Genomic DNA, 25292 nt, shown 5'->3' on the forward strand with positions numbered 1-25292 from the left:
TTATAATATGCCACCAAATTTTCACTATTTCTGAATTATTTCCCCTTGAATGAGAGCGTGGCCCTTTATTTGAACAACCTTGAATCCCCTTCACCCAAGAATGCTTTGTGGCAAGTTTGGTCAAAATTGGCCCAGTGGTTCTGGAGAAGAAGTTGGAAATGTGAAAAGTTTACGGACAGACAGACAGACGGACTACAGACAAAATGTGATCAGAAAAGCTCACCTGAGCTTTCAGCTCAGGTGATGTAAAAATTATTGAGACTGTTCAATATTCACGAAAAAGTTATTAAACTTTTAAGAATCTTCAATATTCATCAAAAAAGATATTAACCATTAAACTGTATATTCATGAAAAAGTTAGAAACTGATTCTGTGTGTTTTTAACATGTGTTTTCTCAAAGATTGTTTATGCATAACCATGTTGCACTTGTCACATTCTACCTGTGTAAGTCCTTGATGGATTGCAATATGAGACCTAAGATTTGATTTACTGGAGAAAGATTTTTTTACAAATGAAACATCTGGGTCGGGCATCAGGCTTGTTTTTATACTCATGCACACTTAATTTGTGCTTTCTATATCCTGATCTCTCATAAAAGCCTTTGCCACAAATTTCACAAATATGAGATTTGTCTGCCATGCTAGAACTGACTTTCAAGCTCAAATCATCACGAACTTTGTGCATTATCAGATGATGTCGTAAAGAATGCACATATGTGAAAAGTTTCCCACAAATTTCACACTGACTCTTGCTCGAAGGATTGTGGGTATTCATGTGAAGAACTCTGGACATTCGATTAAGAAATCTCTTTCCACAAATCTCGCAGAGAAATGGCTTTTCACCAGTATGTAATCTCTTATGATCTCTGAGCCTCTGCTTGCATTTCAATATCTTCCCACAAACATCACAAGGAAATCTCCCTGGCCCATGTCTTTTCTTATGATTCGTAAGAAGATGATTTAATTTGAATGTTTTTGGACACTCATCACATGCAAATGTTTTTGTTTCTCTGTGACAAAGCCTGTGCTTTCTAAGTGAAGAGGGACAAACATAGGCCTTGTCACACAAATCACATCTGAAAGGTTTTACTGTACCATGTGACAGTTTCAGGTGCATATTATATGATGATCTTTGCTTGTAGGACTTCCCACAAGCCAAACAATCATAGGATATAGATTTCTTAAGATGGAAACCTGAATGTTCTGCATCAACTATCATTTCATCTCCTTGTTTCTCTTGCTCCATCACAGATTTCTTATGACGGAAACCTGAATGTTCTGCATCAACTATCATTTCATCTCCTTGTTTCTCTTGCTCCATCACAGTATCCTTGTTCTCTTTTGACTGGTTCCCTGAATTACACAGATTGCATATTAACTCTTTTGGGACAGGTACTTCTTCACGAGTTTCTTTTCCAACTGGTTTCCCACAAGAAACACAACAATACCACACGTAAGCCCAGCAGCTTTTCTGTTTGTGCTGTGCTAACCTCTCCAGATTTGGAAATATTTTCTTACATATCTCACATTTAGGTAATTTTGTTCGAATGACTCGAACAGTTTTCACAGATTTTTCATCACTCTCATATGTTGGTAAATTTACTTCTTCCATTCCAGCTTTTGGTTTCTCATAATTGATACCATGGGTGCCCTTCAGATGAACTAACGCACCACTTTTACCCAAGAAATTCATTCCACAATACCCGCACCTTATTGTTTCACTTTGGATTCCCTTGTGCTGTAGAACATGTGACTGTAAACCAATGGAATCCCTAAAACCCTCATTACAAATTCCACATTTGAAAAACTTAAAGTCGATTTCTTTCATTTTTTCAATGTTACTTCTGTTTCTAGTCTCGAAATGAATGTTGATCCTTTTATTTACGCTACTTTTATCTTTAGTTCTTCTCTTTATTTTCCTTTTCTTTGGACCTTTCTAAACAAAAAAAATGATAACATCTTACTTCCTCTGTCTTAAAAAAAAAACAGTTTATGGAACAAATATAAATAAAATCAGGGGTAGACAAATAGAATTTTTCAGTACTTGCCCTGGGACAGGTTACCATCGTAAAATTACTTGTCCTACCAAAAATATGCTTGTCCCACTTTTTCTTAATTAACATAAAATTAAAGCATTATCGTTAAATATTAAATTATTTCTCAACTGATACACTACATGGGGACCAAACTAGACATAAAATCATTTAATTTTTTGCACGGAAAAATTTAGGGGTAAGTCTTGTTCCAGGGAGATTTCTTAGCTTGTGCAGTGCGCATAATTAAAACTTTTCTCTGTATTACTTTAACATCCCAAAAATACTGTAAGAGAAAAAAATTTTTTTTTTTTGAATATTATAAAGTATTTGATTATGAAAACCACCACTGCATGTCGATTGTGACTTTCAGTGATCGCCAGTCAACAGCTCCAATTTTAATATCAGTATAACACGTTTGTACTCACGGCATGAATTTTTACATTATTTTTTACAATACCTAAAAAGGTCTAAAATCCTCTTCAACTTTTTTGACATGGAATCGATAGCTGCTATGTTTTACGTCCTGTGTGTATTTTAACTACACATAAATGGGTAAATTCTAGAGGAGTTCCGATGGAGTATTCGATGTAGTGATGAACAGCAGCGAAAAACAGGTGCTCTACTGTGATTCATTACATTTCAACGGCGATAAAACAAACAACATTCGATTTTTTGTTAACTGGAGAAGCACTTGTCCGCGGGCAGGTACCACTTATTAAATAACTTGCCCGCCAAACAAAATTGGTTGTCCCGGGCGTCGGGCAATGCTATTTGTCTAGCCCTGATAAAATGACATTGTATTTAGAATAAAACATAGGTAATCAGAGATTACAGAGCTCACCTCAATGAATGTTGTCTTTAAGTAAGGCAAAGTCCCACACTAAACTAATAATCTAGGAGTGTGCATCCCTAGATGCAACATTTATGCACTTTTGGTCTGATAGGGCTTGCAGTTACTTGGGAATAGACTTATCTGAAAACTTAAAACTAGTCACTCATTCAGAAAATGTAAGTCAAATCCAGCATCCAAAGCAAGTTTTGAGATTGTTCGTCCCTTGATGCATCATCCATGCAAGTTTGGTTCAGATAGGCCTTATAGTTACTTGGAAATGAGATCTGCTCCAAAAACTTTAGTCTGGTTACTCATCCAGAAAATGTAGGTCAGATCCAGCATCCGAAGCAAGTCCAGTAGTGTGAATCCTTAGATGTATCATCCATGCAAGTTTGGTCAATATAGGGCTTATAGTTACTTGGAAATGAGATCTACTCCAAAAACCTTAACCTAGTCACTCATCCAGAAAATGTAGGTTAGATCCAGCATCCCAAGCAAGTTCAGTAGTGTGCATCCTTAGATGTACCATCCATGCAAGTTTGGTCAATATAGGGCTTATAGTTACTTGGAAATGAGACCTGCTCCAAAAACTTTAACCTGCTCCAAAAACTTTAACCTGGTCATTCTTTAGCTGAAATTGCAGCATCTGAAACCTTGACTGGTACAATGAAATACACTAGAAGCATCCTCCATGCATCTCTGACTAATATAGGCCATAGAAGTACTTGAAAAGAAAACTGCTCCAAAACCTTAACTTGGGACGCCGACGCCGAGGGTATTACATAAGCTCCCCCAACTTCGTTGAGGTGAGCTAATAAAAAAGTGAATTCATCTTCTGTATATTTTTAACAATAAGCTTTTTATCAGAACTGAGTATCCTAATAAAAAGAATTTGCTCGTTTTCACATAATCTCAACATCATACAGTCAAACCTTTTCATCCCCACAGGGGTCAAGATTTGAACAAACTTTTATCTAATCTACCTGCTTTAATATATAAATATGACTAATAGTAACATTGTCATTCTTGATAAGACTGTCACCGAGGTACAGGGCACCAGTAGATAAGGGGAACTAACTCTGACATTGCCCTAACCAAGAGACAGGGGGTCAGCCTATGTTTAGGCTTAACAACACCAAGATCGAATATGCATAGAGCTATAACTCGAAGGCAGCTAGACAGTTTTTACAATTTATTAGGTTACAATTTAGTTCAATTACTGTATAAACAATGATCAAATAAAATAAAGCCAAAACAAATAAATTGAAGTATGAATTAGGAGGTTTTAGTTGATAGATAAAATAAAAAGTGAAATAAACTTTTAAAATAATAAAATAAATTTAGCCGCCACACTACTTAGTCTACTGGCAGACTGGTGGACAGTCTCTTATTTAGCCAGTGTATAGACATAAGCAGTGTGTCGTAGAATGTTCCAAAATATTCTGACTGTGGAATAAATTCCTAACAGTATATTTATAATGAAGAGGTTAATTAAGTATAATTATAAATAAGACATATAGAGTCACTGATGATGACCACTCAGATAATTATTTAAGCTGAAACCGAGTGACCATATGCCATTAATTACAGATAATTATCTTAACAGATTGAGTCTTGTCAAATGTTTGTCATAACACATATGAGTATAATTAATTAATTTTCAAAGTCAAATCCTAAATGTCAATTAAACTTTAAAGTCAAATCCTAAATAGTTACAAAAAATATCTTTACACAAAATAGCACACTATGACATATTCCCCCCTACTTGAAAATGTTTGTCCTCAAATATAATATGTACATTATAAAAAGTATATATTTGAGAACACATCAAACATACAATATGCTGTACTAACAATAAAATGGTATCATTTAACATCATCAATTGATTATATGTACACAGTCTAGACTTATGAAAAGAAATTCATGAGCAAAAGCAAGATAATTTACCTCTTGAAATTTAATTCCCAAAAGTAGTAGGAATAAGAATTAATATGCGTGCACTCATACTAATCCTTAAAACTACTGTAACAGTAAAGACAATTGTAAATTTTGAGAGTATTATGGAATTAAGCAAATGAATTTCTTTGCATTTGGAAAAGAATACATGGATAACTACACATAATACATGTCACACTTTTGGCTACAAAGTTCATAGGTATGATCTGAGCAGATCTGTCGTATATAATCATCCTTGAAGTTTTCAAAGAAAGAGGCAACAATACTTGGGGGAAGAGATTCAATATTGACCCATTTTGGACCTATAGACGGATTGTCATGGCTCAAAAGGTACTGCGGATCAGTCTTTGGGTCAAATCTAACTTCATGGATTTCACGCCCCACACAAAACTGCCACGGTTCAGGAGGTGGTTCTCTCAGGTGTTGTCTCCGAAGATCGTCAATATCTTGTTGTAGTTGCAAGTCTTCTAATTTTGTAGACATGTATGTTAAGAACTTTGATGCATGTGATGGAACTGACGTCATTGGTTCCCATTTTGGATTTGAAGAACCAGTCTGAATGAGGAAGTATGCTCGGTCTCTCATGATGCGTATGGCTAACAATTCTTCTCTACCTTGGAATTTTGTGGTAGTGGACTCCCCAGTTGAATCAAGCACATTCACTGAATTTGATTGAGAATTACCACTATTCACATTTTCTTTGGGTTGTTGGTCATGTTTGTCGAAGAATTTATGCTTGGTTTGATGTAGGGGTCTCTTTCGCTTTTTCCCGCTCATAGTTCTGTCGGAATGGAATTGTCGCACTAGTTTAGATGGAATTTTACAAGGGAAATGCCACTCGGAGATTCCAGTTGTAAACTTCACTTTGTAGTAAAGGGTTCCATTTCCTCTACTGGATGCCAAGAGACGGTCAATCATCTCCTCACGGAATGGAGTGCAGCTACCACGGTTACAGTCCTGGCATGAAGGTTTGGTATCAGCAATAGGTGGATTTCCTGGTCGAATTTGTTGATTGCTGTTCCCATTCTTTTGCTGCGACTGTTGTCTTTGTCTTCCATTATTTTCTTGTCGTGGAATGTTCGTCCTATTCGGCAAAGCAGGTGCTCTTTGTTGATTATTGTTTCCATTCTTTTGCTGTGGTTGTTGTCGTTGTCTTCCATTATTTTCCTGTCTAGGAATGTTGGTCCTATTTGGCAAAGCAGGTGCTCTCACTCTTCCTGGAGGGTTGGCAAGTTGATCTCTAGGTTGTTCAATTTCATCAGGATCTAGTTGAGTGTTGTCATTGACATGTTCTGGAGGTGGGTTAGTTGGCCTGGTTAGAGGATCATAGTAAGGCTTTAAACGATGGGCACTCACCAGTGATTTCACCTCCTTGTTGTTGGCACAGTTTCGAATCCTGTATGTGTGGTTGTGTCTGTTCACCATGGTGATGTAATATGGACCAACCCATCGGCGATGTAATTTTGGAGCTTTACCAACAGGAACTTTGGTACAATATAGCCAGACTCTCTGAGTTGGGAAAAATTCTGGTTCCTGGGTTGTTTTATCATAGCGCTCTTTGTTCTTTTGTTGGGCAAGTTCAATATTTTTGGATGCAATTTTCCTGGTTCTTTCTAAATTCTGTAAAATTCGTCCAAGAAATATTTTGTGATCCTGAGCTAAATGTTCTTTGGGAACTAAAGCGGTATCAATAGGCAGGCACATCTCTCTTCCATAGAGCATGAAGAATGGTGAGTACTCTGTAGATTGAGTTGCAGGAGTGGCTCTGTATGCCATAAGGATCCCTGAGAGTAGAAGATCATCCCAGTCATCTTGCTGACCCATAGCGTAACCGCGAATGGCTTGGAGAATGACGGAGTTCATTCTTTCAACAGATCCATTGGTTTGTGGGTGGTAGGAGCTTGTTAAATGTCTTGTGATTTGGAACATCTCTGATAGAGCTTTCACAAGATTGGAAACAAAATTCCTCCCGCGATCTGAAATGAGAGTCCTTGGTGCTCCATACCTTGATATTATCTCCTTATACAGAACTCTTGCAATCTCACCTGCTTCTTGTGTTCGCAAAGGAAATGCATCAGACCATTTGGAATAGCTGTCAACTACAAGAAGAATATGTTTGTGTTTGTTTGGAGTAGTTGGAAGTCCACTTAATATGTCCATGTGCCATCGTCCAAAGATGTCATCACTTATCTGAGGTTTCAGAGGTGGACGTTTAGCTCCATAATTCCTTTTGCACTGTTGGCAGGTTTCACAAGTCTGAACATATCTTTTAATGTCATCATACATGGAAGGCCAAAAATATTTATTTCGGAGGGAAGCATATGTCCGTTCAAACCCTTGATGTCCACCACCAAGAATACAATCATGGTAGGATTTCAGAACATCATCACGAAGGATGCGAGGAACTGCAATTTGCTTCACCAAACGCTCCTGTACAGGGACTTTCTTGCCTCGTTTGGAATAGAAATGTTTCAATATGCCGTCTTCTAGTTCAAAGTTGTAGGCTTCAGCTACAATGGTTCTTGCCAGAGCTGGATCATCAGGGAGTTCTCGAGTTAATTTGTACTTGTAAATTTCTCTAAAGTCAGGACACTCTTGCTGATGTTGTTCAATGTGATTTTCATCAAGTTCTTCTTGAGGTGGTCTTTCTTGTAAACTTGCAATTACTTTTTCTTCTGATTCTCCTTGGTAGAATAATATGGTTTCTGTGTATTCTTTGGGGCTAATAGTGTAAAGATGTTCACTTAAATCGGAAGAAACTGATGGATCAGAATTGCTGTGTAATTGTCTTGATAGGCAATCAGCTGGATTCTTGCTTCCTTCACGGTGGATGATTTTAAAGCTGTATCCCTGAAGTAGTAGGCTCCATCTTCCCAAACGTCCTTGACAATCTTTGATCTTCTGTAAGTACTTCACAGATACATTGTCAGTAAACACAGTGAATTCCTGGTTGGCTAGGTAGTGCTTGAAGTGTTGAACTCCTTCAACGAGAGCTAAAGCTTCCTTGTCTGTGATGTGCCATTTTAATTCAGCTCCACGCAAGGATCTTCCTCCATAGGCTATTGCATGTTCTCTTCCATTCTGAAGCTGGCTAAGCACATATCCTGTAGAATGCTCAGAAGCATCTGTTGACAGAATGAATGGTTTGTCAAATTCAGGGAAAGCAAGGATTGGAGCGGTGATGAGGGCATTTTTCAAAGTGTCAAAGGCTCTTTGACAATTCAGTGTCCATTGAAACTTGACATTTTTCTTCAGTAACGAAGTAAGTGGTGATGCAATGCGAGCATAATCCTTGACAAATTTCCTGTAATAGTTTGCCATTCCCAGGAAACTTTTCACATCTTTGGCAGTCTTTGGAATTTGGAAATTTTTCACTTTTTCTGTATTTTCTGGGTTGACTTTAATTCCATGTTTTGAAATTATGTGTCCAAGATATTTAACTTCTTTCTGTGCAAATTTGCATTTGGAGGGATGTAATTTTAGATTAGCACTGCGTAAGCTAGAGAATACGAGGTGAAGGTGGTGTAGATGATCATCAAAGTTCCTTGAAAATATTAAAACATCATCAATGTACACTAAAGCAATTTTGAAATTGAGGTTCCTGAGGACTTTGGTCATCAGACATTGGAAAGTCATCGGAGAGTTCATCATGCCAAAGGCTAACCTGTTGAATTCATACACGCCTTTGTGGGTAATAAAAGCACTCTTGTGTTTTGTAGCAGGGTCTAATGGAACTTGCCAGAATCCAGATCGAAGGTCAAGTGTTGAGTATATTTCTGGCTTGGCATCAGCTAGTGTGTCAAGGATATCAGACATATGTGGAATGGTAAAAGAAAGAGGCTCAGTAATCTTGTTTAAAGCAGGAAAGTCAACACAGAACCGATACTCATTATTGCGTTTCTTCACTAGCACCACAGGACTATGAAATGGTGATGTAGATTCTTCTATGATACCATGTTTCTCCATTTCTTCAAGCTGCCGCTCCAACTCAGCACGCATCTGAGGAGACTGGCGGTATGGCGCAGAACTGACAACTTTATCACCCTTGGTATGGATGGTATGGTAATGCATGTCAGTCTTTCCAAGTTCTGATAAATCCTTTGCAAAAATGTCCTGATTTTGTGACAGAAACTTGCAAAGTTTCTGTCGATCAGTTGTAGTCAAATTTGAAGAATCTAGATTTATTCCTAAGTCTGACAAGACACTTACACAGTCTGTGCTAGGATTTTTGATGTCATCAAACACACTGCACAACATGGCTGGATCTTTCTCTTCAACAGGATAGACATTTTCAAAATTCACAGGTTGTGCCAAAGCAACTGGCAGATTAGCCCTTAGATAAATTGGAAGGCTTGTAGGATTTAAGAGTCTGAAAATGCCAATGTTGTTTTCGTCAATGTAAGAGATGGCTTTTCCTCCAGCTATAGGAAACTTGGATTGAAGTTTGTGGCAGGGCTCTAGAATCACTGTTGTGCATGGTGGAAATTTTGGAATTTCAACTGGCAAAATGGTTTCTGAATGGGGTTGAAGAATTACGGAGTTGATCGTCTTTGCCATTGCTGTAAATATACCATTGTCTCGAATTGTTGCTATGGTAACATGAGGGGTACTTCCGCTCTTGTTGTTTCCTGATGATTTCCTCTGAATTGGAATAGTCAGTGTCATATTTTCAAAATCTGTTTGTACTTTGTTCTCACATAGAAAGTCCAGTCCTAAAATGGCTCTTGCATGAAGTGTTTCAAAAACTCGGAATTTCTGTTTCACTGTGTGGTGTCCAAGAGTGACTTCTAGCACCGTTTCTCCTAGAATGGGATGTACTTCTCCACAAACACCGACTGCACTCGTTATTGTGGATCGGTCTATTGCTGTAGTTGGTTTAAGTCGCTGTAGTTGATGCTGACTTATACAGCTAATAGAGGCTCCACTGTCAATTAAACATTTGACAGGAAGATTCTGCAGCTTAACTTCTACAAAGTTCCTCTCCATTGAGGCAGTGAATTGGCATTCTGGGGTCCCATGGGTCACACTGGAAATCCTTGAACACCTCTTCTTTCCACAGCACCATCCTTTTGACGCTCTTCTTTTGCCCATGACTTATGTTTATATCAGGACTGTCAGTCTGAAACTATGAAATCTTAGTCAGAATTTTGGAAATGTATTATCCTTCTATATGAACTAAAGCATTTGCAGAAGGTCAGCATACTTCAAAATTGAATAAGATTTACTGACATTCAACTGACTAAAAGTACTAGAGATGAAATGAAGAAATTAAACATTACCAATTCCACACAAAGAATTTCTGTACCTTTATTTCTCACTTATCTAAGAGTGAAAGAACATGAATAAAGTTGTACTTATCTTTGTTTATGTGTGGATTTACCAGTATCTTCATCTTGGAGGTACATCTCTGTAAACTTAATTTTCAGCGCCTCAAAAATATTCCTACTTTTGCCTTCTAATTATAGCATCAATTCACAATGCATACCCGGATTCTCCACCACATCTGTCACCGAGGTACAGGGCACCAGTAGATAAGGGGAACTAACTCTGACATTGCCCTAACCAAGAGACAGGGGGTCAGCCTATGTTTAGGCTTAACAACACCAAGATCGAATATGCATAGAGCTATAACTCGAAGGCAGCTAGACAGTTTTTACAATTTATTAGGTTACAATTTAGTTCAATTACTGTATAAACAATGATCAAATAAAATAAAGCCAAAACAAATAAATTGAAGTATGAATTAGGAGGTTTTAGTTGATAGATAAAATAAAAAGTGAAATAAACTTTTAAAATAATAAAATAAATTTAGCCGCCACACTACTTAGTCTACTGGCAGACTGGTGGACAGTCTCTTATTTAGCCAGTGTATAGACATAAGCAGTGTGTCGTAGAATGTTCCAAAATATTCTGACTGTGGAATAAATTCCTAACAGTATATTTATAATGAAGAGGTTAATTAAGTATAATTATAAATAAGACATATAGAGTCACTGATGATGACCACTCAGATAATTATTTAAGCTGAAACCGAGTGACCATATGCCATTAATTACAGATAACTATCTTAACAGATTGAGTCTTGTCAAATGTTTGTCATAACACATATGAGTATAATTAATTAATTTTCAAAGTCAAATCCTAAATGTCAATTAAACTTTAAAGTCAAATCCTAAATAGTTACAAAAAATATCTTTACACAAAATAGCACACTATGACAAGACTATAAAATATTTTTTCCTACATCCTTATTTAACATGTGACCAAGGTCGAAGGATGCTGTTAACCTTTCAGCTCAGGTGATTCAAGAAATGGATGGGACTTCAAAATCACTTTGATGTACATATGCGTGCTAATGAAATCTTTGCGACCTTTTTGCCTCAATTTATTATGCCAAATTAAAGTTCTTTCAAATAAATGTATTTTATAAATAACAGTATTCATAGTATTCTAAGATTTTGATGTCTGAGATATTGAAGTTCAACATGTACAAGAGTGATTATAATGCACTTTGTACTAAATTTTAGTTTCTATTTCATATAATTTTTTTGAAAATTGCAAAGAAGATTAAAGATGAAGACATACGCAAGTGGGTTAAGGCTAGGGATAGGCAATTCTATGCAAATTAACAAATTAAAATGCCTAAGGACTATAATTATCTATTATACAGATAAAGTTATGTCTAATACTTACTTGGTACCCACGACGTGAGATAGCCAGTACAAATTATGTCGTCATATTATGATGTCAATGTTCTTTACTACACAAGATTATAAAGGGCATCAACAAAAATGCCTCGGCGCAAGGGCATGCTCTATTTTATTTAAGTTAATTTAACTGAAACAAGGTGTATTTAGAGGCAAAATATTCCAAGGATTGCTGGTATTGCTGCACAAATATCAACAGCTCTGTCGTTTAATTACTATTTGTAAAGTTATGAGTTGAACATGTTGAATCTGGGTAAAAATGTACAGTCGGGTATAAGTTTCCTCAAATTCTGAGAAAATGCTTAGGATTTGTGCAGCGGTTTTATTAATCTAAAGAATATTCTTCTTGGCATAATATGCATTTTGTGTGAAATTAAATAGGGTAATCCCTTGTGCTGAAGCTGTTTCATTGATGTGTTTTATTACCTCCAGTAGGTAAGAACAATGACGTCATAATATCACGTCATAATGTGTACTGGCTATAACATATCGTGGATATAAGTATGTATAAGAAAATAAATCAAAACGTTCTTTGAATAATAAATATATACCTCTAATGCCTTTTTATTGGCTCCTTTGCATAGAAACGCCCATACTTAGCCTGAACTCACATGTGCACAGACAAACACACAAGAAGACACATGTGAAACTGGTTTAAGGGTTGATGTGTAAACATTTTACATTGTCAGCAAAAACTAGAATTTATTAGATCGAATTACAGATTTTAGTCACACCCCTGCTGAAATAGTGTTAATTTAAGTCCCTCAATCAGTGATGATTCTGTGAATTGGCCAAAATATCTGAAATAGTTTGGGTGTTGAGGGGCTGATAAAATATGGGTTTTAGCAAGCCCAAAATAGGTTTAAATGAGTGACAAAAAGAACTACATGTATATGCGGTATATGCATATTTTTGCCCCAACAAGTCATATTTTGAAATGTTTTTTTGAAATGTGCTGAATTATATATTGTATGAGAAATCTAAATTTACAAAAAATATTATAGTTTCAAAGTAAGTTAATTTCAATTTTTGTTTCTATGATGTCACAAACTATTCGGATTTTATCTTATTTTTCAGAAAGAGGAAAAAATGGGCAAAATTTGTTCAATTTTTACTATGAAATTTATAGAGCACAGGTCTGCTCCAAAACAATATTAACATATTTCATTGATATTATCATTCTACACATTACAATATCAAAATATTGAGTTGGAGCAGACCTGCACTCGGTGACTTTTACTCAAAATATTGACGTTATATACATCTTTTCCCGTATAAATCATGGAAATTTTGAATTTACATCATTTTCCTGACGTCATATTTAACGTATGACATCATGGCTTATGAAAATATTCAGTGCTTTGAAGTCAGCAGATATCCCCCTATTTTAGAACATAATAAATTAAAGATTTCTCCATCAAAGTTTGATTTGGGGGGAAATATTGGTCATTACCGAATATAATCCTTTAAGTGTGACAGTTTGTTCAACAACTTTTACATCCTGACCTAACTGAATGGCAAAAGCTATTGTAAGGAAGTCTGAATCATCCTTGTGTACTTGGAGATAAAAGCAAACATCTGAATGATACAGACAAGATCAAAACACGGACTAAACAATGTAAATTTTTTACCCGGACAAATATGGGAACGGATCGCTGCAAAAATAGAAAATTTCGAAATACACTCATAAATATCGGATTCTTGGATTCAAATTATCAGAATTCCACTAAATATCAGAACAGAATCATCAGTGTTCAATATACGCCTAGTAAGAATCTACTACAAAAATTACAATTTAACAGGTATGACACCCTAAACAATGTACAGCTGAAGGCCCTTTCTCAGTTTTCAAACAAAGATGCCTTGGGTACCATATGCATGGAAGTCCGAACTACACATGTACTTCAACCTCAGTATCTTGAATTATTGGGATTCTTGAACATATTTTTTCCCTTTTGGCCTCAAAATAACACGACTATATTAAATCATTTAAATGTATATCATGTACACTACACAGTGAAATAGGGCTGTGCAGTGAACCAAAAACTTCAGTGCATTGCGGTTCATACTGTTTGATTCGGTGCACCGATCAGGAAATTCAGAATTCCGTTCAGTTTGGTTCAAAATTTACATAACACAAATAAACAGAAATGGCCGCCAATAGGAAATCGGAAAAGTTTATTTTCATGATTTTAATACTTTTTGTACTGATCATGCTGATTGAGTGATTGTGCCAATTTTAAGTCAGTGATTTACCGATAATATTTTTATTTCAAAACACCTTTTCCTTTTGCAATATTTTTTTAAAAAGAATTTTATGCTTGTTATCCTTAAGGAAAGAAATTTATAAAGCCATGAGATTATTATTTTTCATTTATGATGAGAAATATTTAGACTGTTTTAGGCTAAAATCAAACCAAATCGAAAAATACTGAACCATATCATTCTGAATGGAAACCAAACCAAATTGATTGAACCCAAAATCATCCCAGCCCTACAGAGGAATTCATACTTACCTTGCTTACTGTGCTAACACTCTCCACCACAAGACTTTTTTTAACCATTTGTTTCTCTCTTATGCGGGATGAAGACCGAAGTCCGTTGATAACCACTGGGTCAGGGCTTTCTTCCATCTTCACCTGAACATTTTCAAATTCTGGTGGTAGATCAATATTCTGGTCTGGTTGTAGATCCAGATTGAGAACCGCACCAGGGCTTTCTTCCATCTTCACCTGAACATTTTCCAATTCCGGTGGTGGATCAAAATTTTGGTCTGGCTGTAGATCCAGGTTGAGAACTGCACCAGGGCTTTCTTCCATCTTAAGCTGCACATTTTCCAATTCCGGTGCTGGATCAAAATTCTGGTCTGGTTGTTGTAAATCCAGGTTGAGAACCGCACCAGGGCTTTCTTCCATCTTCACCTGAACATTTTCCAATTCTGGTGGTGAATCAAACTTCTGGTCTGTTTGTAGTTCCAGGTTATGAACCGGATGAAATCTGACAGAAAATTTGTGCTCCGTAACCTCTGCTGGTACCACTGTTTTTGAAGTGTTCACAGACGATGTTTTGTTATTTACAAGCTGATTGTTCAGAATGCTGGAATTGTTGATGGTTGTTTTGTTTATGTTGTTCGTAACATTTGGTTTGGAGACAGTAACGGCAGTATTTGGGTAAAAAGACATGGTACTTGGTACAATATCAGCATTGTGGTTGAGATTTGGATTCGACGAGATAGTAGTTTTGGTTCCAGTTTCTATCCTGGAATTTTCAACATTTTTTTCATTGTTTGCTGATGAAAGCACTACATTCTTTGGAACCTTAACCACAGGTAATTTATTAACAGAAGAAAATTTAAGCTGTTCAAGGTTGTTGTTGGTCACAGACACAGTAGACTGACTGGACTGGTGGTTATTCATTTTCATACTGGGCTCACAAGACTGGTGCACTTCAAGGCTGTTGGTGTTCAAAGCAGGCAGAGAGGATACTTGCTGTGTCCTATGGCTGTCCATGTTCATAAACGGCTGAAAGGACTGATGCATTCTAAGTCTTTTAATGTTCAAACTAGAATGAGGCAACACGTACATCCCAATTTTGTTTAATTTGAAAGTAGGCTGAGAGGCCTGCTGGGTCCTGAGGCTGTTCATGTTCACACAAGCCTGAGTGTTCTGCTTGGTCAGAAGGCTATCCTTGTTCCCACTAGCTGTAGACATGGGAGATGGAATCCTAAGGTTTTTTGTGGTCTCTAGAGAATCAGTTAGTTTAATCACAGGTATTCCTGGAATCCTAAGTTGGCCATCATTCAATGTACAAATAATAGCCTCCGAATTATTAAGCAACACACAGTGTCCACTTGCTTGCAACAGACTTTGATTTGAGGGTGAAATCTGGTTTTCAGAAGTAGTAGTTGTAGTTCTAACAGAACTGGAGGTTTTGCATGTAGCAAAAGTTGAGTTTTGTTGGATAATTGGAGTATGTTTTAGGTGGACATCATTCAATGGTGTAAGATTTTTCATTCTGCTGACAATTACTTCATGCAACTTGTTCTTAATGGTGAGTGACAAATTAGTAGAAGAAGGGGCTGACTCAACTGCTGTGTCCTTGTCTATTTCATCACTGGACCTAGTGGCCATTTTTTAGTTGATTAGTTTGACAAAATAAGAAAATTGCCTTAAAGCATATGGTATAAATATTGAGCACTGTTGGACAGATGTAAAGTTGTAATCCAACCATTCTTCATGTTTGAAATTGTGTATCGCTGTCAAAAATTCCTTATGGTAACCATGCAAACGGTCTCATGTATTGGACAAAGTAAGATTAGTGCAGAATTACTCTCTATGCCACATCAGGATCAGCTCCAAATCTAGGAATAGAAAGAATGAGTGCACTTTAGAGTGTCATTTGGAGCCTTTTCAGCCACCCATTTTAAGCCTTAAATCGGACTATATTGCTAAATTAATCTATGATTATTGTGCATACATATGCTTTTGATATTTATACTTCGAATTTTTTTTTTAAACATATTGCTATAATTCCACACAACGTCATTGAAAAGAACATGTATAAGCCTTAAATTCTGGAAATTTGAACTGGACCACTTTCGAATTTAAGGTACCCGCAAATGGGCGGAGATATTTAAATCGCATGGAAGTGGAATGTAAACATTTGCACATTATTTCCAGATTGATTCTACAGTATGAATTTAAATGGGGGAGAGAAAGATTGTGTAGTTTCATGATTCACACAAATAATAAATGATTCATGGCCATACATATTGATCATTTTCATGATTCGTAACCATATGTTTGATGCCTAGCACCGAATTAGATCAATCTTAAGTTTTCGTATATGATAAAAATGCCCCCTCTTTTTTCTTTAGCTTTATCATTTTTCGTTTTATATGCTGAATGCTTTTCAATTCAAAGAATGAATGTATGTTTTAAGAAAGATTCACATGTACATGACTTCGATGTCACACTACATTCAAATGTAATTCACTGTACATGTAGTACGTAGAGTAATACAAACGTGTAGTGAAACAAATTATACATGTATGTAGTACTCATGGTGATACATATTTTATTATATGCTTGTATAGATAAATAACATTCGGAAATGAAATATAAAATTTTAACTTAAAATTTGAGTCGCTAGGTTAACATGAAAACTCCAAGAAATACAAACTATCTGTACATAATTTAAATTAACATTTTATTGATGTAACAAGTACATTTCAGATTGAAAAACATGGTCAACGAAAATTCTACAACGTTACTATATTGATAATCACTCGCTTATGTCTTCAATATCTATTTCTTTTCGGCAATCCAAATATTGTCAGGTATGATACTAGTGTTTAGGGATGCGTCTGTAGATGCCTGCAGATCATAATACAGAGGCGACACGAGTTAACACAGCTACATACTAATCGTGCACTTGATTTGCACTGGCAGTACCAGAATTTCCTTCAAAATACCAAACGAAAAACACAATTTAGTGAAAGAAGACAAGGTAAACTTTAAGACCCTAATAAAATTTTCGCAAAATTCTTCATTATTTTGAAGTTGTTCAGGCTGGTACAAATGGTGAGATTTGTAGTTACTGTATAATACAAGTATTATATTTGTATTATAATACTTTCCTGTACACACGTTTATACATTTTATTAGATTGTTAATAGACTTAGGGATTTCTACGTGTTTCCCTCGCAATATTTCTCTCCCTCTCTCTCTCAATAATGGAAAACGACGTTCTGTTAGCAGTATATGTTATCGTATTAAGCATTACAATAAAACTGAAAAAAAAACATCGTAATGGAAACAGCGGCGGAACACTCGTATATGTACTTGGTGCACACAATGCATCGCTAGATGAGGTGCAAAGAGAAGACCCCAGTAGTTTAAAAACTTCTTTAGAATAGATAACGCTGCATTTGAGCAACTTTTACAATTACATGTAGTTACTCCTTTTGATCTTCTTCCCATAAAACGACGAGTTTTTCGATATTTTTACTGCTAAAGTCGACCATTATTTACCACATGCTTTTTTTTTGTTATGATAAAAATAGGATGACCACAATGTGAGTACTTTTGATTGGTTTAAAAACGAAAGGTAAGTTAAGACTTGTATTAAGAAATAGAGCATTGCCCTATTCTTAATACAGTTTTATAAGATTCGAAAAATCTTAGGATTCACCGTGTTAAAAGTCTGACTATACATAGTCAGATTTTGTACTTAAATACACATCCATGTGTACAGCCCTGAAGTCTATTGATAGATACAATGAAAGCAAATCGAATAGTGGAATGTCACGTGAGTAAAGTGATTATAATATCAAACAGGTCAAAATAGGTTGACACTCGGTGACCTGTTAATTTAGTAGCTAAACCGAGCGTAGTTTGGAGAATTTTTTTGAAAATTACATATGAGCCACAAATTGTCCAACAATGCCCTTTGGATATGTATAAGTTTAAATCAAAATACACATTCTGTGCAAATGAGAAGAATGGACAAGTTGCGGCTCGATGTAAACAATGTCGTTGAAAACTGGTATGCATATGAATAACATTAGAAATGTGACAAAACTGCTAGACCCCTGTTGCAAAAACCACTGTCGCTCGGCATTATTTAATATTTTTATGTGATATAATATATCAAACCCTGCTCTTAAGATATTGTTTAATAATTCTGATTCAAAAAAATTATAAATTTTGGAAATTTATTATTGGCAAAGAACCGGGATCCAACTCTCATAGCTTAAGTGCAGTGATCCTTTTTTCGTAAATTCCTAAATACACATGAGTAATCAGAGAGATTGAGATTTCATATGTGTACATCTAGTGGGAGAATTTAGTAAATTCCTTGCATATTGCATCATCAATTTTAGTGATGAAAAGATTTCTACATGTTCCTAGAACTTTTAAAATGGCATCTACAAGTGAAAATTTGTAGCATTTATTTTTATTTTGGGATAAAAGCTGTTTACATTGGATATAAGCAGTGATTCATTTTGGAAAGGTTATCATGTGTCCAACGGACCCCTTTTAATGATGATAATGAGTCCCATGCCAAAACAGTGCATCCTGATCTAACATATATATATATATATATATATATATATATATATATATATATATATATATATATATATATATATAAATTACATACATGCATTTGATAAAGGAAATTCAGATGAACTTTAATAAAGTGCTGTTTTGTTGTATATTATATAAAAAATACATGTATTATATTGTCAATTATGTACTCTCACTGGTTCTAGTTTTAGATCGTATCTATCTCACACGTTCCGTTGCATGCCAGCTGTTCCAAACTAAACCAAACATTAAAAGAAATAAAGACTTAGTTATTTAACTAAAAAAAAAAAAAAAGTTAAAAAGAACAATGGGTCAATATTATAGGAAAATAATTAAAATGATGACACTTTAATCATTTTTTAATTATGTACTATGCTCCAGATACTTGATATAATCATGTCATTGATAATATATCCATGATATCAGCAGTAGACATTCTTAAACTATGCTGACTAGCGTTTGCAGATATTCCCTAATAATTGCTTATTCACTGAAAAAAAAAAAAAAAGGGGGAGGTGTAAAATCTGACCTAATGTTGGCCAGGTAGCCTAACATATTTGTCACAAAATCGCTTGTGCATACCGCTTAGCACATGGATATGATGCAATCAACCGATCTGAAAAGAAACTCATACATCAATAGTACACCTATCTAATTTTGCTGCATCCATTGGGATGCACATTGATTGAAATTGTGCAAAAATTATATCCTGAGCAAAATTAGTGCTTAATTTAAGCAGGACACAGGGGCAAAATGAATCACTGTTATAAGTGGAATCTTTCAGCTTGCATGGGTAAATTGAAATACTATATGTGTAACTAGGACATCATTTGCACTAGCTCATCTGAGCATTTGTGTTAATTTTATCCTCAAGTAAGTTATTTTTCGACTTCTTGTTTACATTAGATTCTTCCCCTGTATATTTATTATATTTGTGTAAACATGGTATGGTATAATAGGGAACAGAGCATATAAGAGCCCGTTCAAACAAAGGCCTCTGAATTTCTATCAATAAGCCATTATATGATTGATCAGAATGATATATATACCCCCTCTATATATAAATACACGTGTATTTATATACAGAGGGGGTATATATATCATTCTGATCCAACATATAACGGCTTATTGATAGAAATTCAGAGGCCTGTGGTTCTAATAGCCGAGTGGTCACAGTGGTCTGCTCCTGGCATTTAATAATTATTTATTAAAAAATTATACACGCAATACTAAAACAACACAGTATTACGTATATATAATTGTTTAATAAATAATTATTACACGCCAGGAGCAGGCTCAGGCCCCTGCGGTCTGAGTGATGTAACAATATAAACACATGATAAACATGTTAAATATTGAAGGATGGAAAACCAAATATTGAGATTATCTAAAAAGTTTACCCTCTGTTTCTACATACCGAATTATAAATAACCAAGGAAAGTGGCAATGTAGACTGACCAAGCCAAAGTCTGCGAACCGATTACCGTCCATTCGTTCATGTCTCTGATTCGTCTCATATTACATTACATATATAGTATCTCGAACCCGATGATAAAAGTTAAACTGATCGACCCAGAAGAGTTGGAAAAACTTTTAATTTTTTAAAAATATATTCATTAAAATAAAGAAAAACATTATTTGTGAATATTTTTTGAATATATACTGAAACAGTGTCTTCACATTTTGGAATCAGTCGTCTATACAGCTAGATACATGTGCTTTAAAGGTGCTTAGACACAGATTTGAACTTAATAGGCCTATTTTCTCAAATTTTCTGTATAATATCACGACTTATACATTGCAATAGCATTTCACACGAAAATATAATTTAAAACTTATTTTATCTGGAAATTATTGGAACTATGAATTCCGGGACCCGTTTGATTAACACATCTTTGCACTTACACAAATTTTAACTTTATATCATTAATATTTAAGAAAAGAAGCAATTTTGTTATGTATTAATATATAAATAGTGGACGTTTTTGAGGGTAACAGTTGAAATTGACACCCCAAGGAAAACCATTGTCAACCGACGCGTCAGCGGAGGTTGACAATGGTTTTCCGAGGGGTGTCAATTTCAACTGTTACCCTCAAAAACGTCCACTATTTATTTTATTATACTGAATGTCTTATTGATTTCGGGTGTCATAAAAAAATTCGGAGATCGTCGTTAAGTTCACGCTTAGAAAGCTTTCAAACTCCCTGCTTCTATTTTTCTCAATAAGAAAGCTTCGGAAAAGATTTACCAACCTCTTTATTGTTTGTTTGCTACTCAAAAAGTCCTTTATCATCTAAAGTTTGCACTCGCAAAGATGTTTCGTCTGTCGTTTGTTGTTTTCAAGTAAGCTACATCGGACGCAAGCTTTTATTGACGTCGTTTATTCGGCTTCTTTCAAACGCACAACCGACGTTTTAAGAATTCTACAGTGAACCGTATGCGCATGATTTGAACGCATGTGATATTTTCGTAATGTTACCCGTTGTCAAGTGTGTTGCTAACGCTGTGGGTAACATTACGGATTGTTAAATGCGTCTAAACTAATCAGATTTTAGTATTTAACATGAAAGTATAATAATGAAAAATATTACATCTATAATCCAGAAAATTCAGAGTAGAAATGTTCGAAAGCAAAACCAACTCACCAGTATTGTCAGTCCGTGCTCAGTGGTGTGTGCTGAGTTTAACAAATTAAACACATCTGTGAAACGTAAACTGTTTTTGTTAACAGGGCACGAACTATGTTATTGTTAATGTTTACGATTCACCGGGTGTGTTCAATTGTTAAACTTTGCACACATCACTGAGCACGGACTTACATTTACTTATATTTTGGTAGGAATTAAATGCTATAGCAACATATAAGTCATGAAATTATACAGAAAATGTGAGAAAATATTAACTTCAAATCTATGTCCAAGCACCTTTGAATGTGTGTATTTGTCATCACACAAATGCAGCTCAAAGCTATTATCCCCGCGAAAAAAGGAGTTGGAGGGGATATAGTAACGAAATCGCGCGCGCGTGTGTGTGTGTTTGTTTGTGGGAGTGTTATGTTCTGTGCGAAACGGAAGTGACGTAATTTGCAAATGCTGATGTCAAATGCTGCTTTGATTTCATTCTGTAAACCTCGAATGATTCCTTTACCTTCATCAGATGATGAGGTACGAATCGACCGAGGTGTGCCGGGTGACCTTGAATTAATTATTGATATGCGTTTTGATGCTATATGCCAAAATTTGTTGAAATTGGTTTAGCGGTTCCAGAGAAGTTGAAAATGTTTAAATTTAACAAACAACGAACGACGCAAGGCGACAGGAAAAAAAAAAAAAAAAAACAAACAGCAATAGGTCACCTGAGTGAGTCAGGTGATGAAAAAAAGTCTACAAAGCTGACATTCGTCCTAGATTAATTATATGTTTCTGGGCAAAACACAGTGCAGTGTCTTTCTAAAATTCCATTTAAGGGGGAATGCTTTAAACTAAGGTTTCATCATTGAAAAAAAAAGCTCTATTACATTGTATATATTTTGTAGGATGTTTTGGCACTTTTTTTTTTACAATGCTGTTTTATTTGCAAATGAGATGCTTCAGAGCTGTTAATAAATGCATCATTAGTAGAATAAGATGAGCATCTTTAATAAAACAAATGTCATTAATCAATTTTAGCTTTTTAAATGAAAAAAATATAAAAACAAAAAAATTAAGGGGAGCATTCCCCAGCAATGGGTGAAGGGGAATAAAAAGTGTGAATTTCATGCTCCCCCCCCCCCCCCGGGACCTGAGGGATGGGGCTAAAACCACCAAAATTAATGCAATGTTTGAAAAAAAAACTCTTCTTTACTTCTGGACACCAAGCAGTCAATGGCCCCAAAGTCAGGGGTTCTGGTGCTAGGGTGGGGTTATATAGATCATATAGTAAAAGTGCATGAATTTATTTCTTTGAAAATCTTCTTTTCCCCTGGGTATTAAACAAACTAACTAAATGCATAGTTATTATGAGCAAGGGTGTTTCTTTCAAAATTGTGAATATCATACCCCTGACTCAGGGGTTCTGGTATTAAGGTGAGGCTCTATTGATCACATGTAAATAGTGAAAATGCATTGATCCTTTGAAAATCCTGGGTATTATCTAAACAAACTAAGTGCACGGTTATGATAAGCAAGGATGCCTTTCCCAAAACTGCCACGGTGAAATTCATGGCCCCAGGGTTGGGGGCTCTACTGATTATATAGTGAAAAAGGATAATTTCTTTTAAAATATTTTCTCCTGCTCCTGGTTATAAAGAAAAGAAACAAAATGTATAATTATGATGAACAAGTGTGCTTCTTCCAGAATTGTGATCCTAGGTCCACAATCCTAGATATAATCCACCATCCTAGGTCCACAATCCTAGGCATCATCCACTATCCTAGGTCCACAATCCTAGGCATCATCCACTATCCTAGGTCCATAATTCTAGGCATCATTCATATCCTAGGTCCATAATTCTAGGCATCATCCACTATCCTAGGTCCACTATCCTAGGCATCATCCACTATCCTAGGTCCATAATTCTAGGTATCATCCACTATCCTAGATATTGTAACATGTATGAATGGGTTCTTACAAGGGATATATACTAGGTTTTCCTCTTACTCTGTCTGAGTTTATAATTGCAATGATTAATAAAACCGCTCTGTCTGAGGGTAAATCACACAGTATTAAATTTTTTTCTCTTATCTAGAGACGGGGACTGGGTATGATTCTTGCACCGTGTTTCTCCTCCTAGGTTCCTACTGATAGGAAAGAACTGGGTGTATCAATCTTCTTCAGATTTACTACACCCAGAACTTAACATCAATTCCCTAGGATTACTTACCACTGGTGCTTCTATTCTATGGCTTCTATTCTTATACCCTTACTACTTCTTTACTTGACTATTCTTTTGCCGGCGTCTGATTCAGCTGTCGGCTTCTTCAGCTAACTTCTGAATGCCCGAATTCACCAACGCTTCGCTTTATATACCCTTGGGCTAGTCTATGCTAAGGGAAGTCAGGTCATTCCATTATTGGAGGTCTTCAGTGCGTTTATATAAATACCCCTTAACCATTACATAATCATCCATTATCCTAGGCATCACCGACTATCAGACACATGCACGGCCGGTTACCTCAACTTGTACAGTCCTGTCTTCGTATTATGTCATGTTCATGAGACATTATGTCGTGTACATGAGATAATACGAGTACGTCATGCTCACAAGATATTTTGTCGCACACGAAATATTTTGTCACAACGACACAACTCAACTCCATTGTATACTTAATTCATACAGGGCTTAAATGTTGGCTATTCCTATGGAATGCATAATATTTTAGTTGCTGAAAGTAAAAATTTCTCGGGCACACGGCATAATATGTCTTGCGCTCGCCATACTTCGTGTGCACGATATAATATGTCGTGTACACGAGATAATATGTCATGCGCACGAGCTACGGAGCTTTTATGTCGTGCGCACTTTGTACGACACTAGCAAGTTTATGCATTTCTTCCTCTTTTTTAACATTTGAATTGAGTACTCATTTGGGAGAAAAGAAGTTTAAATGTAACAAATGCGACTTTGCTTGTACAACGGCATATCAACTAAAAGGCCACAGAAGATCAAAACATAACATTTTTAATTTGCATTGTAATAAATCCAACAAAAAATACTTATTTGAACATAGCTTAAAAGAACACAAACGATGATGCAGTATCAGTGCAGATGGAGAATCCTTTAACCTGTCCAAGTGCGATACTTGTGATGCAACATTTTCAACAAAGAGAGCAATGAAATGTCATAAACAAAGTGCTCACCAAGGCCGCATGTACGTGTGCGAGATGTGTGGAAAAAGTTACAAATATCCAGCTGCACTCAGTCACCACTCAAAGGCTCATCACGTTTAAAATGATTACCCTGTGATATTGGTGTTTTTGGGGTTTTTTTAATTTTATGTATGTATGTTGAAAAGACTTTCATTTATGTTTGATTTATCTTTCATTTATCGATCAATCGATCGACCGACAGAGAGTTTATTAGTGATTGTTTCTAAAAAATTCTGTTTTGACTTTCCAGATTTTTTTTTTCAAGTTTATTTTTTTGTACATCAAATATCTCAGGGAGAGAAAATATTTGAATAAATACATAAACAATGTGTTTATTATAGTTTTTGCAATACAACACAAAACGTGTATATTACTCAAATTATGGAATCATAGTGTACTGGTAACAATAACAATCAAAATATGTCCAATTTAATGCCAAGTCTTTTGGAAGGGATTATCTTTGCTTCATTTATTTTATATCCATATCGGCTTCGTATCGGTATGTCTCCTCTTATAGGTTCATTCAATGAGGACAACTTGCGTGTATGGCTTTTCTAGGCGCCGCATTTTTCTAGCTCTTCCTCTGCTGTCAAAGAAGTGGTCTCTGAAAAAAAAATTAATGCCTTCGAATCACATCTTCACTTTAAATCAAACAGGTTTAGGAAAAATGTCTTAATGATAATGATTTTGACTTGTAGAATATTATATCGACTTTTCAGAAAATTATTTCGACTTGTCAGATATATCGACTTGTCAGATAATATATCGACATGTTAGATTTTATGTTGACTTGTTAGATACTTGTCCACTTGTCAGAAAAAT

General features: G+C 35.6%; 1 protein-coding gene across 1 annotated transcript; it reads right to left on the minus strand.

Moving 5' to 3' along the window:
- Positions 1-487: 487 nt before the first annotated feature.
- Positions 488-20110, minus strand: LOC133201422 (uncharacterized). The gene is made up of 3 exons (XM_061337225.1): positions 20040-20110; positions 14048-15891; positions 488-1936 (listed from the first exon to the last, which is right to left on the minus strand). Exons 2-3 carry the CDS (start codon positions 15659-15661, stop codon positions 488-490), a joined length of 3063 nt encoding a protein of 1020 aa, XP_061193209.1. The 5' UTR covers positions 15662-15891; positions 20040-20110.
- Positions 20111-25292: the final 5182 nt, after the last annotated feature.

Source organism: Saccostrea echinata, unplaced genomic scaffold, assembly GCF_033153115.1.
Source record: "Saccostrea echinata isolate AGI-Se365-2 ecotype Australia unplaced genomic scaffold, CSIRO_AGI_Sech_v1 ptg000044l, whole genome shotgun sequence".
In the NCBI taxonomy this organism is placed as follows: Eukaryota; Metazoa; Mollusca; class Bivalvia; order Ostreida; family Ostreidae; genus Saccostrea; species Saccostrea echinata.

Coding starts and splice junctions, on each gene's coding strand:
- LOC133201422 (XM_061337225.1), bottom strand. CDS start 15,661: ATGGCCACTAGGTCCAGTGATGAAATAGACAAGGACACAGCAGTTGAG. Junction 1,937..14,047: donor GTGTTAGCACAGTAAGCAAG/GTAAGTATGAAT, acceptor TTTTTTGTTTAG/AAAGGTCCAAAGAAAAGGAA.